Below are 18,222 nucleotides of genomic sequence, written 5' to 3' on the forward strand. Positions count from 1 at the left end.
TGCAGCTCAGGGGCCATCCATCACAGCTTCACTCACTCCGTTCAACCTCAACTCAGAACCAATCACACAGAGGTTAGGGACTAACTTGTGCATGTGTGTATGTGTGTTTGAGAAAGAGAACTGACACTAAAGTGCTTCATGTCTGTAAAGCCCCTTTGAGCAGAGCTGAGAGAGCAGCAGAACACAGAGAACTGAGATCTGTATTGTTCACTGTCAACAGTTCTGACTACTAATAGGATGTGATGGAGGGTCAACACCATTCTAAAACACAACCACACAAACACACAGGTTAGTATTTTAGCAATGTTGTTCTATAAACAGCAGCAAGAATGGCATTTATTTTACCTTTATTTGGAATAAATAGGTCCAAAAGTACAGCACGTATCAGAATAACTATACAAAAGACATTTAGGCTTAAAACCTTATGGAACATGAAACATGAAATAAACACGATCTTCTTGTTGCCGTACAAGCAGCAAAACTTACTGACAGTTTCAGTGGAGCAGTGTTTCTTGGGATCTAAATAATATTGTATAATTTATTAAGCTTGCTTTTCATTCAACTTTTAGTGTCATAATACAGCCCAAAAGAAGATCAATTACTCCTTCATCCTGTTTTCTTACACTGGTCCTTTCCCTTATACAAATGATAGTCATAGAAAATGAATGTGTTTTAAAATGTTTGATCTATGACCTAACATGCTTCATGAAAAAATTTACAGAGTCCGTATCAGATTGACATATCAGAGTCCTAATAATGTATCCCATTTATTTGTTGCCCCGGTCAGATCTCCATTAAGGCCTACTAAGCTCAGAAAACCCCTTTTTCATTGTGGTCTCATGTCTCGCCACAACAAGATGTCAACCTTTTACTGCTGTTTGAGAAAGAGAGCAGCTCCACACTGTATCCACTGGTTGGGGTTTGCTCCACAGGGCAGAGAGATGTGCGTGACCACCTTCACCCTCTCAGAGCTGGTATAGAGAGGCAGCCAGATACTCTCCTCTGTTGCAGTGGAGTCAGCAACGGAGTTCTAGGATGAAGTATAAATTTAGTGAATGTATGCATGCACAAATACTGTATATTAAAGAGTTTACGTGCTAAACAATTAAATATTGGCATCTCTCAGGTACCCAGCAATAAATAAATAAATGAATAAGTAAACAAATGCAAGTGTTCTGCCACAGCAAAACATATAATGCCTCAATCACTGGTCAGTGAACCCCCGGCAACCTTGGAAAAACCTGGGGAAAAATGTGAGTTCACAGATTGGTTGGTGAGTGGGTGCTGGACGCTGTTGGCTGCCGCTAGGTGGAATTGGTCGCAAAAAGTTTCCAGAAGTGTTTGCAGACAGGTCAGCATCTTCCATGCGAGCTATGGGCGACCGCGGCAATCTGCTAGTCACCAATGCAATTGCAAGTACACTGTACACCTCTTTCCAACCAGTCTCGCCTAGAGACCAAGAACAACCATTTGCCAACCGGTCGGCAACCACTTAAGAGACTGTCGGTTGCCAAATGGTCTCAAGGCCTGTGTGTACAGGCCTTGAGACAGGATTTTCAAGACTGGTACAGATATTTGGTGATTTAAAATTCTGATACATCAGCCAATATTTTTTTTCTGTCACACACTCAAAAATATAGGCAAATTTTACTAACATATGTGTATTTATTTATGGATCCTTTTAAAGTTATTGTCTCACTGTCGCTACAAGTTGTGGATTTCTTGTTTACATTCAGCTGCTCGGATCAGCTGATTGTTGTGTTTGTGGCGATCCAAACGTATCTTTCCAACAAGGAAGTTGCCGAGTGTCTGATGGACAAACTATGCAACATCAACACTCAAAGATCACAGTTGAAGGATTTTTTTTTTTATCTGCTGTTATAAATGCCAATGTCAGTATATCGGCAAATTGTGAAAATTGGCCTTGCTGATATATAACTTGTGTGACCGGAGCCTAAACAGCAAAAATCTCAAATATGCATAAACCCCCAAACTAGACCTTTGCTTGTTGGTGCAATTTTGATAAAAATATGAATTTCCAACATCATACACCCTAGGCCAAAGAACAATTACTTCATTAACTAATTAGTTAATTGAGATGAAATAACTTGGCGACTATTATGATAATTACTTAATCATTTGAGTCACTTTTCAAAGGAAATTGCAAACAACTGCTGCCAAGACCCTAAATATAACAATTTCCTGTTTTTTATCCATTTTCTTAGCATAAAGTGGATATTTCTGGCTTTTGAAAAAACAAAACAAAACAAAAACCAACATTGCTGTGGGCTCTGGAAATCTTTGATGTGCATCTTGAACAAAACATTTAAGAAAATTGTTGTTCTACCGTATGGTGCTCTTATAAAAACAAATACATACCTGTGGAACCCAGGCCATGTAGCATTGTGGGACAGCTGACACACTGGGAGAATCATGTTGGTTCTCACAAAGACGGACACCATCGAAACTACAACCCTCCAACTGGAGACCTCCAATCTACAAAGAAAATGCAAAAGATAAGGTGAGGAACAGAAACAGACACATGAAAACAGAACAAAGGGAGAACAGCGACTCTGTAACTGAAATGTGGAACACTGGTGGGAACCCTTACCAGATTAACTAGCATGCTACATAGTACATGAAAGAGACATCAAGTGAATTCAGTCCAGTGACTTAGGGATTTTCCACAGTAGGACAGACAATAAAGGGAATTTTGGCGTCAAATAAGACATACACAGACAACTACTAAATCACCATAATCTGGGCAAGAAAAACCAAAAGAGTGAGCAAGACATAAATCCAGAAAATGCTTCATTGTGTGTGTGCGTGTGTGTGTGTGAGAGTTCATTGCTTCACAACAATTATATCCTTTCACTTTCTCTGTCAGATGTCTGAGTGTTTTCCCCTTCCCTCCCTGCAGCTGCAGCCTCTTTGTCAGCACCAACACCCTTTCCTTCTCTCTTTGTGTATTTTAACTAGGGGCATGTCAGACTGTGCCAATTTTTATTGGCACGAGAGTAATGAAACTATTGCCTTAAAGTATTATATTGAAGACAGTTATATCACCCTTAAATCAAAGGATAAAATGAATAACTGATGACTGAGAGGAGCGCGGCACAGTTTGCTTAATTCTAGTCCTTTCTGGCCAAACAATGTATCAAAATGCACCAGAGACCTGAGCTGACTGCTGTCAAAGGCAGCGGCCTTGTCCCTAATCAAGGGTTTACTCACACTAGGGGATCTTTACTGTGCCTGAGCACATGTGCAAAAGTCAAGCTTAGCTTACTCGAGTGGTCCCCGTGTACTATGGTCAAGCATAATTTAGGGTACTGTGCCCTTCTGAAAGAGTTGGGCTCTGACATTGTACACATCTGGTACACAGCTTTTTCTTTAATCTTTTAGCCCCTGCCTCCTTATCTGCATCTGTAATCTATTTTTGCTGTCTTCTCCTCTATTAATTATCACTCAGCCAGAGTCTGTCTTGTTTATAGCACTAGTATTCTTCTGCAGATGGAGGGGAGGATCTGATACGTGCATGCATGAGCAGTAGGTTACTGTATATTTGATTTTACCTTTACTTGTAGTTTTGCCTGTGCAACTGGACTCCTCCATGAGGAAACAAATACCAAACTATCCATAGAGCAGGTCATGGTTCTAAAACAAACAAAATAAATATATGTACTTTTTAGCACTGGTACGTCTACTTATTGTCTCTCATAAACCCACAGGTGTGTGTGTGTGTGTGTGTGTTACCTGGCAGTTTCCTGTCTTAAAGCGTTGAGAAAGGTATCGGGGTGAAATAGCTCAGATAGATCTAGGATGTCTGACAAGAGAGCTTGTCGACTTGCACGTTCCACCCAACTCTGTTTGCAAAGAAAGACAGAAAAACATAAACAGAGTTGCAGAAACACAAAGATTAATGAGCCAAATACTTAGAAAATAACAAATAAAGACTCAAAGATAATACATAACTGAAGCATAAAATCAGTTTTACAAAGGCGTTTTGGGGGGGGATGGGAATAGAGAGAATACACAAACTTTTATGTTAAGTGGAAATATGACAGAGATTTGAACTTCTAAATATTTGATCCAAAGAAAGGTAGGACATTAGGAGTGGTCAAATCAAGAATTGAGCGAACTTTTTACCCAGTCTTTTTCTTATTGTTGAATCATAAATGAGGCCTGCAGTTCTTTAGATGTTGTTCTGAATTCTTTTGTGACCTCTTGGATAAGTCATCATTGCGTTCCTGGAGTACTTTAGTAGGTCGGCCACTCCTGGGAAGGTTCACCACTGTTCCAAGTTGTGGTCCACTGGAGGCCCAAAGCCTTAGAAATGGCTTTTTAACCCTTCCCAGACAGAGATGTCACTGATTGTGTTTCTCAGCTGTTTCTTTAGATATGTTGCTTTTTGAGGTCTTTTACCTACATCGCTTTGTCAGACAGGTTCTATTTAAGGGATTTCTTGATTCAGTCGGTCTGGCATTAATTAGGCCTGGGTGTGGTTAATGAAATCATCATTTAAAAACTGCATTTTGTATTTACTCAGATTATCTTTGTCTAATATTGAAATTTGTTTGATGATGAAACATGCAAGTGTGACAAATATGCAAAAAAACAACAAAAAAAAAATCAGGAAGAGGGAAAATACTTTTTTTCACACGGATCCAAAAGATAATGTGAAAGCAATCCATCACATTTTGAAAGATGAAGTAGTGGAATATTGTGCCGCGTTAATCATCTGGTCTGAATCAATCATCTGGTGATTAAGTTGTATTTCAGTTGCTGAAGACAAAAAACAAAAGGCATAAACCCCCCAAAATAACGACTGAAGGCAGCAGCAGTAAAGCTTTAACAAAGCATCACACAGGAGGAAACCCATTCTTTGGGGATGTCTATGAGTACCACACTTCAGGTGGTCATTTCAAGAAAGTATAAAGTATTTATTAATAAGTTAATTTGTCCAATTACACGTGAGATGCTGAAAACAGTAAACTGTTTAGAAAAACGGCAGTAATTCAAGTACAGTTAATATTTTTGTTCAAGCCTTTAAATTAAAGCTGAAAGTTTGTGATCTAAACTCATTCATCATGTAAGTGTAACTTGAATATACTTTAGTTAACAGCTAAAATACCAAATAATTATTCCACTGTGCTAAAATATATGGATGCAGCACTGTTGCTTTTAGTGGAATGATTTCTAAATTGGACAGACTTTTTTGTCCCAGTTATTGTGCATTTGTAAAATGAAGCTAAAAAGGTTTCAAAGGGAGAGAATAAAATGTACAGCCTAATGTGGCTAATAGACCATTTAAAGTCTCCTCACCTTTTTATCACCGCATCAACAAGCTGATAAAACTGGAACCCCAATTACTCACTAATGGGAACATAATATACGCACACACACACACACACACACACACACACACACACACACACACACACACACACACACACACACACACACTTTACAATGCCCAACGCAACTGTATGAGAGCATGGATAGGACCAGTGTTGGACATTTACGCAAGTACTTTTCTGAAGTACGATTTTAGTGTACTTTAAGTATTTCTATTTCTACTCTTAAGTAATGTGTGTAAATACATATTTCACCACTTTGCAAAACTAATACAAAACAATGTTTAAACTCCCATGTAGTGCTACTATTCCCAAAATATAGCTGTGCAAGCACTGTACACAAATATTTTTCTACAGCATTTATGATCAAGTATGAAAATCTGCCACCCCAATTAAAAAAAAATCCTGGAAATAGCCTAGAGACTTGGATTTGTGCAAAAACAGTAAAATAAAACAAATGCTTAACCCAGATAAATGCAGCGATGTTAAACATAATTCTGTGTGTAATTCTGCGCAGATGGACTTGGAGCTTTGTTAGCCTCGTCCAATATGTTGATGCAGTCTGCTATACTCAGCAACATCTGCTTTGATTAAATGTCAGCCTTCTATTATGTCACAACAACAACAACAAAAAAAAACTATTAGTTTGTGTCGCAAGCAAAAATACTTTCCTTTATTTTTAGTAAATGCTGCAGAGCACACTGTGCTTTTAAAACTTTACAAATCTAAATGATTATTTAAGCCCGGATGGCTGCAGTGGTAAGATTTGATGTCAACTGGAGAAAAATGCTGACAAATGGAGGCAGAATGCGCAAACATCTTATCTCTCCAATAGAGATCGAATCTCTTTTATTAATAGATTTACTTTTACCGAAGAATCAGTCTGCACTGGCTTTAGAGATAAACTGAGATGAGCTTCATGTCAAGAAGAAATATGCATAAATCCTAGCTCATACTCACATGCACACAGGCGCATACTTGCAACCGGGTGCACGTGGGCACACATAATCAAAGCAAGGCGTGCACCAATAAAGATTTTGGGGCATTAATAATAAAGCGAGCCAAGTTGTGCTGATGCTGCTTATATTATTTGTGCGCATATACGTGTTTGAGCATTGTCAAGGTCGTCCCGTTCGTCTGGGTGCACTGCTGTGCTGCTGGCTTTTTATTCTTCAGCAGCTCCACGCAGCTGCAGCTCTCGAAGACTCCGCCTTTATTACGCTGATTAGCTAATAGAATACAGACATGCTGCAAACAGAGATATCACTCAGTACTGATGGGCAGAAACAGACAGTTAAGGACAGCGCAGCCTCTAGACAGACACATACTAAGACAGATGGAGTGGAGGTAGGCAGGAAGAATAGCAGACAGAGAAACAAAACAAAAAGCGGGTATCAGGCAGACATACACACAAACAGATGGGCAGGCAGGCAGGCCAGGAGACAGACAGACAGAGGCAGGGAGGCTCACCCACACAGATAATGAAATGCATCCACACAGAAACACACACAGAAATAATTTCTGAACGTGAGGGTGTATGTGTGCATTCTAGTCTGCCAGAACATATTGAAGTAGGCGTGCAGTCAGACACAGTTGAGAGGAGATAGAGAGAAATTTCTGCCAGAGCCCTTATTTCCTGGCACCAACCTAAGGCTGACACTTCCCAGAACCTCCTGCTTTTATATAATAATCCCCTTTTATTTATGTACTACTATCGAAGACAACATTAGAATTTTTCTGGCACAGTTTTAATAAACACATTGCTTGGACCACCCCATATGTCAAAATGTTGAAGTACCACAAATTCAGCTAAAGGACTCTTGTCATTTTGGGATATGTTTAAAAAAAAAAGAAAAAAAAGAAGTGGGATTCCAATTCATGTTTTATCATATCTGAAATGCGAGGTCCTTTTTAAATCCTTTGGAATGAAAAAAAAAAATCTGTTAATATTCATCACTGCTGAATGACAAGGCTCTGGGTAGGATAAATGCATGATGAATTTAAATGGATCCCCAAATGCTGATTAGAAAACTCTTATACTTCTTAAGTCTCCTTCCTATGAGAGCAGCACTACAGAGGATTCTGAGGGCCATCTCAATTTTTAACAGAGGTCATCAGCAAATACCATATTTTGTTGAGAACAAAGGTGCTCTTATAGTAGTGGACCCTTGTGAATTTTAGCCCCTGAAGAAATAATTAAAACTAAATAATAACCACTGTTATAGAGTATAGTGCAAAAGTCTTGAGCCATCCCTCATTTCTAAATTTAAATTTAGAATTTATTTTGCTTCCAAGAAGCCAGACCTTCTTGTAATTTTTTTTTTTTGAAGTGGTTTTAAGCAATAGTTCTCCAGGCTTTTTGAAGGTCTTTCAAAGTTTTTCTTTGGACATCGCCTCGCTTGTTCACTCATTTTTAGTCCAGTTCTTGTACCTGACCTTTTTCAGAGGATTTTTTTGTTGTTGTTGTTGTTGTTGTTGTTAAGCCACTTAACACTGACCTGTGAATCCTTCAAGCATAAAAAGGCACCAATGGATGAACTCAATGGATGAACCAGTGTTGTATCTATACATAACAGACAACTTAGCAGAGAACCAATTTTAATCTGTATCTTTAGGCACTTTGTTTCCCATTCTTTAGATGGACCTACAAAAAATGCCAAAAGTAACAGTCAGACAGGCATAAAAATTGTATTTGTGCACCAACAAGGTGACTCCCAAAGACCTCTTAGCCAAAAACCTGGTATATCTCAGAATGGTATGCAGTGTGTCCTTAAACTAAATCTGAGCAAACTGGACAAGTGGAGGACATAAGATGTAGTGGCAGACCTAAAAACTAACTACAGCAGATGAACAGTGTCTGAAAGTCACGTAAGAAACAGGAACAAAATCCAGCAAAGACGTCTCTGGAGCTTGAAAACGGCGACTGGATTTCTTTTTGTTTCTTGAAGACGTTTCACCTCTCATCCGAAAGGCTTCTTCAGTTCGCAATCAAATTGTGGAGAGACCCAGGTATTTAAACCCCTGTGGGCGTAGTTATGACCCTCTATTGTTCATGTGTGTAAACACATGTGCCAAAGTGTGAAGGGAGGCCTGACACAAGACCTGAGAGATGCATTTGGCCCTTCAGCCGATCCATTTACTGTTTGCCTCAGTGGAAGGGTGGCTGTCAAGAAGCCATTCTTAAACAAGGGAAATGGGGAAAAGTCTCAGGTATGCCATATTACACAAGAACTGGACTGAAAATTGGTGACAACAGGTCTTTGTCTACAGCCATCTGTAAAAGACGGTGGAGCCTCTGTCACAATTTGTAGCTGCATCTCAGCCAGTGGTGTTGGGGATCTTGCCAAAATTGATGTAATTATGATTGCGGAAAAGTACCATCAGATGTTGATCTGCCATGAAACACCATCTAGAAAGCATCTGATTGGCAACGGCTTTAGCATGACAATGATCCCAAACACACTGCCAGTGCAGTAAAAGCCGACTTGGATTATCTGGATAGAAAAACCACACAATGGAGCACTCGTGGATCGGCCTCCCTAGGGTGCCATTTACACGAAGCCGTTTTCACTGGAAACGGTGTCGTTTTGATGCGTTTCAGCCTTTCGTTTACACGATGGCGTTTCAGAAACGATCCGCGTTTACACGAGGACATGTGAAACGATGGAAACGATGTAGTTCCCATGCCAGGCCACAAGTTAGCGTTGGTTTTCTCTTTGCAAAGTTTGTTTATGCAAGACGCGCATGCGTGGAGTGACACAGTAGGTAGTGCGGCAAATTGTTCATTACTTACAAAACGGCCAGTGTGAGAGGTTTTGTGTGGACTGACGATGAGGTTGGATCGCTGCTGCACACAACGCTATATTACAAAACGGTAAAAACACAAGAAAAGCATAAGAAGCACTCGTGAATCCGCGAGTAGTGTTTATCAATTTGCGCGTGCGCGAGAAACTGTGGCCGTCGCAGCCATAGTGCGCATGTGCGAGTCGAGCGTTTTCAAATCACCCCGTTTTCAAGTGTTTACACGAGAACACAAGCCGGTGCATTTCTGAAACGCTCCACTCTGGACCCCGTTTATGAAACACATCGTTTTCACTCTGTTGTGTAAACACAAGGCCGAAACGCATCAAAACGACGCCGTTTCAAAATGAAAACGGTCTCGTGTAAACGGCACCCAGAGCCCAGACCTCAACATTACTGAAGCAGTGTGAGATCATCTTGACCGAGCTGTCGTGTTTACTGACAGGATGACCAAAATCATAACCTCCTCGGCAGAGGTAATGAGTGGTGGCTCCAGACTTTTGACCACTACTGTAGATTTTCTTTTAAAACATACTGACTGCAAGAAAGATGTATATTTTTTTTTAAAGTGTGGGAATTTTTGAAAATTATCTCTTCAATTTTAACTCTACAGTCACAGCTGAAGAATCTACTATATTTATCATTTCTCTTACACCATGTTTACATATGTTTGTCTACTTTTTACAAATATTCTTGTGACAAAAACAGCACAGTATGTCTTTTAGGTTTACCACCCATCATCCATGTGTTACCTGTATGGCGAGAGCCCGTGTTACTACAGCTCTGAGGTACTGCATTGGCTCCTCTGGTCCCTCCCATTTATTCTGCCATGTTAAAGGACACTGAGACAGGAGGAAAAAGGCACAGAGAATAAAGGTCATTTTAAGCCATAATGAAAAAACAAACAAACAAACAAAAAGAAAGAAACAAAGACAAAAAGGAGTATAAGCAAGAAAGTGATGTAAACCCTTTTTATTTTAAACATAGGCATTCTGTAGGCTCACTCTGGCACTCAGCAGCCTGAGTTTCCTTTACCTAAACATGCTGGCAGCCAAATCACAGCTAATGTGGAGGAGGACTGTGGCAACATCAGCCCCTGTTGGGTTGCCTTGAAACTATACAAAATACAAATTTAACAATGTGTGTAAGTCATTAAAAGGCATACACCATGTCAGGCTGCACGCCCACTGAGGTCCGGCTAAAACATAATCTATGTTTAAGTTTCTGTGATGTCAGTGGTGACATGACCTCCTAAATTTCTGGCATGTTGTGCAAAAAAGTTACAGTTGGGAGATACTGAGATAAATTATTTATAGATTAGTAAAGACTGCCCTTGTGCCATAACCCAAACCTCACAATGACTGAATACTCTTGTGTAGGAGGAAGCAAGCAAAACACCTCAATGAGGACAGATTAAAAAAAACACTTCTTCTCAATGTCAACAGTAATTTCCTATAATAAGAAGAATCTTTCCAGAGGCTGAGGGCAACCCCGTAGTTTTCGTAGCCCATCCTTAACCACAGAGGTGGTTAATTAGAAAACACTCAAACTGTTGAAATGGCTCGACATGGAAGTTACAGACAAATGTAAAATGTTTGTAGGTGTGGGAAAGGAAAGCTTCCCGCCGGAGGAGAATGTTAACTCCTGAGCAGGTTAGGCCGTGTATGTTACTGTTAAACAGAGATCAAAGAACTACCACACACACACACACACGCTAAAAGGTGCACAGCAGGATACTGAGAATTGAGAATTTGGTGTTATTTAGGCAGGAAGGCCATAATGGAAATAAAAGGGACTTTCTATGTCTCTCAGCTGCAAGTCAACCATTTTCTTGCTCTCCTGCTGTGTGTGTGTGTGTGTGTGTGTATCGCACTGAAGTGCCTGACGTGAAAAAAACATGCAGGTTTAAGTTACGTCACTGCGATTTCTAAGTGCAAATGTTTTTTTGTTTGTTTTTTTAAGTGGGGACAACTAAGATGAAAATTTTTAAATAACCCAAGCTGCTGTGATGTTCTACTGAAAGTGGAGTGGAGCTGATCCCCTCAGAACTGTGCCTACTATGCTTTTTACATAATCACAACCATAAATTGAGCAATTTTTACATATATAAAACGCATCACCAGCTCATTCTTACCTTCTTCTCTGGTCTAAATGGGGTTACTTAGTAATGGTTGGTTATAACAGAAGCCTAAACACAAAATGGCACCAATCCATGTGATCTGTTTGTTGCACACCACAGTATTTGCTGCAAAGACTCTGGCACCTTTAAACTGTGTAACTGCTACATGTAATTAGAATTTTTTTCAACTAATGGTTAAAAAAAATTGAATGTGTAATACAAAGTCAAGGTTTTTGTAGTAGTAGTAGTAGTAGTAGTAGTAGTAGTAGCCCTGAACTTTTGGGGGTGAGGGAAGAGTATTATTGCCTCTTTAGTTTGCCGCCTTGAAACTGTGACTTCATACAGTGCTGAATAACTGAAGCTGTACATAATTACTGTTTGGACAACAATAACATTTCTTTATATTTTCGAGGTTTAAAATATGTTAGAAGCAAACCTTACAATCACATACTGTAGCATCAACACACACACAGACACACACACACACACAAAAATCACTCTCTCACACTCTCTATAAAATACCTTAATATGAGCGGGAAGAAAATATCAGATTTAGGTCAGTTCACTCAGGGGCTGCTAGGGTCACAGAAGTCATCAGGTGTTCATTAAAAAATTCAGCTGGAAGTAAACTTAGTGTGTGCCGAGAATTTTGTGGCAAAATGTGCAGCAGGAAACATAACAGCTGCTGCTGCTGCTTTTCCCATGGTTCAAAACCCTTTTTATACTCTAGGCAATATATTTTTTTTTGGCAAATCTTTGATTTAGGTCTCAAGAAGCACTCCCTCTCTGGGAGCAGCTACACAACAGATAGCCTCAAACAATATTTTGGGTCAAAATTAATGATCATATTTAAAAAAAAAAATAAAAAAGATGATGATAAAACTTTACAAAGCTCTCCTGACCTACAAAACTAACAAAATGCATTTGTTTGTTTATCAAATAACTCAGTGAAATACAGCATCTTTACACATATTACAGAGAGAAGATCTTTAGATAGGTCTTAGAAATATTCATCACGGGAAAAAAAAAAGCTGTGCTTACTGCTTTGGGTTTAAGGGTTTAACAGTTTAACTGAAAGGGTTCATTTGATATTGAGCGTTGAGCCCCTATATATCAGGACATGACAAAAACAGCTGGTCCTCAGTAGGTCTTAAAATTAGGTGAATAGAACCTCAATAAAATGACATATTACACAGTGCCGTTATTTATTTTACAAAAACTAAGCCAAAATGCAGAAGCAGTGTATGAAAAACTGAGTATACACTTTCTGCTTCCATAGGAATTAAGAAGGTAAGGAGCAGCCAGGTGTTGCTAATTAAATGCACTTGATTAACTGATCATCAGGAAGTGTGAGCGCCTCTATAAAAGCAAAGGTGTTGGCAGTTTGCAGGTCTGGAAGATTCAGCTGAGTATTAACACAATGGCAAGGAGGAAATGCATCAGCAATGATCTTAGGAAAGCAATTGTTGCTGCCCATCAATCTAGGAAGAGTTTTAAGGCCATTTCCAAACAATTTGAAGTCCAACATTCTACAGTGAGAAAGATTATTCACAAGTGGAAAACATTTAAGACTGCTGCCAATCTTTCCAGGAGTGGACGTCTCAGCAAATTCACCCCAAGGTCAGACTGTACAATGCTCAGAGAAACTGCAAAAAACCCAAGAGCTAAATCTCAGACTCTCAGTTAGCATGTTAAAGTTCATGACAGTACAATTAGAACAAGACTGAATAAGCATGGCTTGTTTGAAAGGGTTGCCAGGAGAAAGCCTCTTCTCTCTAAAAAGAACATTGCAGCTTTGCAACACCTCATACTGAGCAAACCAGAACACTTCTGGAACAATATCCTTTGGACAGACGAGACCAAGTTTAGCCATAAGTCACAGCACCATATATGGAGAAAACCAAACACAGCATACTAACTGTCAGCACGGGAGTGGAGGGGTGATGATGTGGGCTTGTTTTGCAGCCACAGGACATGGAAACCTTGCAGCCACTGAGTCAACCATGAACTCCCCTGTATATCCAAGTATCCTAGAGTCAAATCTGAGGCCATCTGTCCAACAGCTAAAGCTTGGCACAATTAGGTCATGAAACAGGACAATGATCCCAAGCACACTAGAAAAATCTACAACAGAATGGCTGAAAACGAAAAGAATCAAGGTGGAACAGTCCCAGTTAAATTCCCAAAATTCTCCACAATGACGAGATAAAGAAAGTGATTACTTAGAGTTATTGCTTCTAAAAGTGGTTCTACAAGCCACTGGATCCTGGGGTGTACTTAGCTTTCCATACACTGCTTCTGCATTTTGGTTTAATTTTTGATAAATAAATGACACTGTGTAATATCACCACCCTCCTAAAATAATAATTATTTTTAACAAAAATGTTATTTTTGCCTAAATCATCATATTTTCCATATTTGATTATGTTTTTCATGTTTTTTGAAAAACCTGACTTAAGCAATTATTTTAGAAGGGTGACGATATGTTGTGTGTTGTTGTTCATCTCAGTTTGTATTTTCCTCATTTTAAGACCTGGTAAAGACCAGATGATTTTATTACATCCTGATATATAAAACCTTAGAATAGACAGAGGGTGCACTTTTTTTTTTAACCAAAACTGTACATTAGAGGAGCAAGATAGAGAAAAGGAAATCAAAGAGATGTGAAAACATGACGGATAAAGACTGGAGGAAGTTGGTTGAGAGGGCAACGGGGATAAGACTAAAAACCTGCTGATTAATATAAAAAGAGAGAGAAGGCAAGCAGCGAAACAGGAATTATGCCCAAGGCTTCTCTCTGGAGATTACACACAGGAGGAGTGAAAGGTTGGCTTTGTCTCTTCTTTTCTACCTCATAATATCCCCTTTGTCCCCAACTCAGCCTGGGGACATACAAGGATACATACTGTGCTTGCTAGACGTCTACATGTCAGCTCTGTATACTGTATGTAGGCCTACCTTTTTGGCCTCTATTTCATCACAGAATGAGAAGAATTACAATCCACTTCTAAGACAATTTTGACAATAAGACAAAGTTGTATTCCCTATTTATTGTACTGAGCCCCGTTCAATAAATCTTCTTAAGAAACATTCACAAAACAATAGATAACACATGTACTCACAAGCACAAAACAGCATCTGGAGTGTTAGGGTTGAGTCCCCTTGTTATTTTTCTTGTTAAACAAATATGTAGGACCGCTTTTTTGCATTTGCACAATATTTCTAAAATTAGAAACAGCCTGTCTCAGAGCGATGCTGAAAAGCTAATTCATGCATTTATTACTTCTAGACTAGACTACTGTAATTCATTATTATCAGGCTGTCCTAAAAGCTCCCTGAAAAGCCTTCAGCTGATCCAAAATGCTGCAGCTAGAGTACTGACAGGGACTAGAAAGAGAGAGCAGATTTCTCCCATATTGGCTTCCCTTCATTGGCTCCCTGTTAAATCCAGAATAGAATTTAAAATTCTTCTCCTCACATACAAGGTCTTGAATAATCAGGAACCATCTTCTCTTAAAGACCCCATAGTACCGTATCACCCCAATAGAGCACTTCACTCTCAGACTGCTGGCTTACTTGTGGTTCCTAGGATACTTAAGAGTGGAATGGGAGGCAGAGCCTTCAGCTTTCAGGCCCCTCTTCTGTGGAACCAGCTCCCAGCTTGGATTTGGGAGACAGACACCCTCTCTGTTTTTAAGATTAGGCTTAAAACTTTCCTTTATGATAAAGCTTATAGTTAGGGCTGGATCAGGTGACCCTGAACCATTCCTTAGTTATGCTGCAATAGGCCTAGGCTGTTCTGCCGGAGGTTTCTTCCTGTTAAAGCGGAGTTTTTCCTTGCCACTGTCACCAAGTGCTCATTTAGACTGTTGGGTTTTCTCTGTAATTATTGTAGGGTCTTTACCTTACAATATAAAGCGCCTTGAGGCAACTGTTTGTTGTGATTTGGTGCTATATAAACAGAATAGAATAGAGTAGAATAGAATTGTCTTACCTCTTGATTTAGCAGGGCAGTGGCCAATTTCTGGACTTCTGGAGTTAACAGTTTAGTCCCTCTGATGACCTTGCTCAGGGCAGCCAGGGACTGATGGATACTCTGTGATGACACTTACAGTTCATATATAATACATACTGTGCAAACGTTTCTCACTAATGAGTAATTGACTTAAATTTTGCAATTTATGTGCAGGGATATATGTATATATTTAAGCCTGCATGTATACTTTTGACCCTGTATGGATGAATGAAAATCCCAAATAACTGTAATCTTGTGCACCTAATTCTTGTTTTTTTTTTGTCATTAAAGATGTATGTGGTGAAATCACACCACCCTGGAAACAGAACAGTTCAAATAAATCATTAAAAGCCCAAAATTACAACGACATTTTGTCCAAGATAAGTGTATGTAAACTTCTGACCACAACTGTATGTTTCACAATGACTGAGATGTCCAATGGTTATTGGATGCAGGTAGTGATCTTTCCTGCATCCACTGATTGCTTTGGTTAATTTCAAGAAAAATAAATACATTATTTCCATCCATCCATGGAATGGATGGATGGAAATAAATACATAAATAGGAGTGTTTAAAAATGAATAAAACCCCCAGTAGACATTCAGTGATAAAGAAGTCACTACACAAAAACCATAACAGTACTGCTGTACTGTATTTTAAGTCACCACTTGTGTGACTTTCCCCAGTTTCCTGTTTATTTCAGACAGATTTAATATAGACGTGTTCCCATAATCGGAATCAGACGTTTCAGTAAACAAGGCCTGCTTCTTTTACATATAAATCTCACTCATTCACTATGTGTTGAATTCACACATGTAAAAAAAAAAAAAAATTCTGATCTTGTAATTCAGTGGTAGCTATCATTTCTAATAATTTAACGCACCTGGACCAAGCGGACGGCATTGAACTGCTCCAGAGCAATGAATGAAAGGACTGGTGATTTCTGACCCTCTGTAGGTGGATCCACTTTCTGGTGGATTAGTGTAGAACCCTGACAGATGACAGACATATTATTAATGGGAAAGACAAAGCCCCTTACTGTCATTTCATCAGAGCTATTGCTATTTTATCTATTGGCTATGATGCCTTAAGGCTTTCTATATAATACTGGACAATTGTTGTACTGTAGCATTCTTATCATTAATGCACTTTTAGCACTACACATTACTTTTGACACTACACAGTACACATACACAAATGACAAAGAAAAAAAAAAACCTTGCCCTGCTTCAGTGATGAAATCCATTAGCCATTGAGGCAGGTATTTTGTTGGCATTGTTTGAGTTTACTTGCCCCAATACAAGAACGATCACTAACTCACATCAGTTGTTCTCAGTGATCATCGTTATCCTATAAAGAAATACTTCTTCCTGATGAGTGGTCTCGTTCAAGATGACAATGCTCTAATCTATAGTCACTGGATGCTTTGTTGATGATATAATATGATGTGGCGCTTATTCTGTGGCCTGCAGATCTCAACACACCTGAATACCAATGGTCGATTTTGCACTGATGCGTTAAACAGCACTCTCTGCTACCATTATCAAAACACAAAATCAGTATCTTTTGAGGTCATGGTTTTACAACCACAGAGTTCACAAGACTTTTTGAGGAGCTCTGAAGCGATTTTGGTTCAGTGTATGGCACTTTATGTTGATTTTTCACTTAATTTGCAACAATGAGTAGAATAACTTAGAGTAAGATGTATGTTGACATTAGTAACTCCTGCACACATCAGCATGCTACCATTTTTTGTTTGTCCCCCTTGTACAATAGTCCAGTATTCCCTATGAATTTCCATATAGATCAATGTATATACATACATACTCTAAACTGCAGTGAATTTGGTTCTATTGCAATAACATGATATTAATAAATAGGAAATTGTTTCTCTTGCTCCATACAGTGCAAACATAGGGGTGAGTGGTGGAGCAGTTGTTTATATTAGACAAACAAGTACAGTATATATAGTAATTATAAAGAGTGCTTACAGAAAAAAAATAATTATACAAATGATTGGATTTTGTTGTAATCTGCTGGAATCATCAACCTCTATACCTGCATCCTATTTTGCTTTCCTTGCAACAACTCAGCTATAGACAAAAGCAAAAGAGAGGAAAAGAAGGACAGCGGGACCAAGAGACAGAGGAATGAAGACAGACAATATAGAGTAAGCGATAAATCAGACAATGAAGAAAAAAGCTGGTTGGATGGGATTCAGATTGACTAGAGCTCAGCTATTGTTTCCATTCAAAAATGTAACTAAAAAGCCAAATAAACAGTCTCTGCTGTCTCATGGTCTGCCCATGTCTCTCCAGACTACATAATGATTTGCCAAAAATAAATATGTCTGTACATATCTACACACACACACAGCTCTCACATATCTCCCACAACCCATAAACGTTTGCACACATGAGCACAAATGATGCACACATACAATTACATGCATTTAAATGGCACACTGGGAAGCACACATCCACTGATGGTCAAACAACAAGGTTGGCTGATGACATAGGGATAGTTAATTGAAAGCAGCCAGTGGTTGATTGTGATCTATTGAGAGGAAGTTGGTGACACAATGGCAACAATTAACACAGTTAACCATTTTCATTTCAGTAAGTACAAAACAACTCCATCTACAAGAGACTGAAACAGCAAGAAAGAGAGACAGAAAGAGAGGAGACATACGTGCAAATGAGAGAAAAGGAGACCGTAAGCATGTGTGCTTTACAGCATGAGAGAGGCAGAGAGGAGACCGATACATGGTGAGTAAATTGTTAAATGTAGGGGAAGATGTCCTTTTAATTTGAAAATGTGCCAGTCTCCAAGCAACTGCACACAGCAGTGCTCCTTGGCCAAGGAAACCAGGGGCTAACACACTGTGTGTGTGTGTGACAGCCTTTGACCGCACTAGTAATATCCGATTACCT

General features: G+C 39.2%; 1 protein-coding gene across 3 annotated transcripts in view; it reads right to left on the bottom strand.

Moving 5' to 3' along the window:
- Nucleotides 1-336: 336 nt before the first annotated feature.
- Nucleotides 337-18,222, bottom strand: part of dync2h1 (dynein cytoplasmic 2 heavy chain 1) — a 133,803-nt gene continuing 115,917 nt past the window's right edge. For 2 of the 3 annotated variants that reach the window (XM_030744321.1, XM_030744319.1), the window contains 7 exons: nt 16,173-16,280; nt 15,269-15,370; nt 9,908-9,997; nt 3,754-3,863; nt 3,573-3,654; nt 2,380-2,496; nt 869-1,030 (listed from right to left, as the gene is read on the bottom strand). In XM_030744321.1, coding sequence (XP_030600181.1) covers nt 869-1,030; nt 2,380-2,496; nt 3,573-3,654; nt 3,754-3,863; nt 9,908-9,997; nt 15,269-15,370; nt 16,173-16,280 — 771 coding nt within the window. Of the gene's footprint in view, nt 1,031-2,379; nt 2,497-3,572; nt 3,655-3,753; nt 3,864-9,907; nt 9,998-15,268; nt 15,371-16,172; nt 16,281-18,222 lie in introns of all 3 variants that reach the window. The other variant, XM_030744320.1, reaches the window with a different exon arrangement.

This window comes from Archocentrus centrarchus, chromosome 13 (genome assembly GCF_007364275.1).
Source record: "Archocentrus centrarchus isolate MPI-CPG fArcCen1 chromosome 13, fArcCen1, whole genome shotgun sequence".
NCBI lineage: Eukaryota > Metazoa > Chordata > Actinopteri > Cichliformes > Cichlidae > Archocentrus > Archocentrus centrarchus.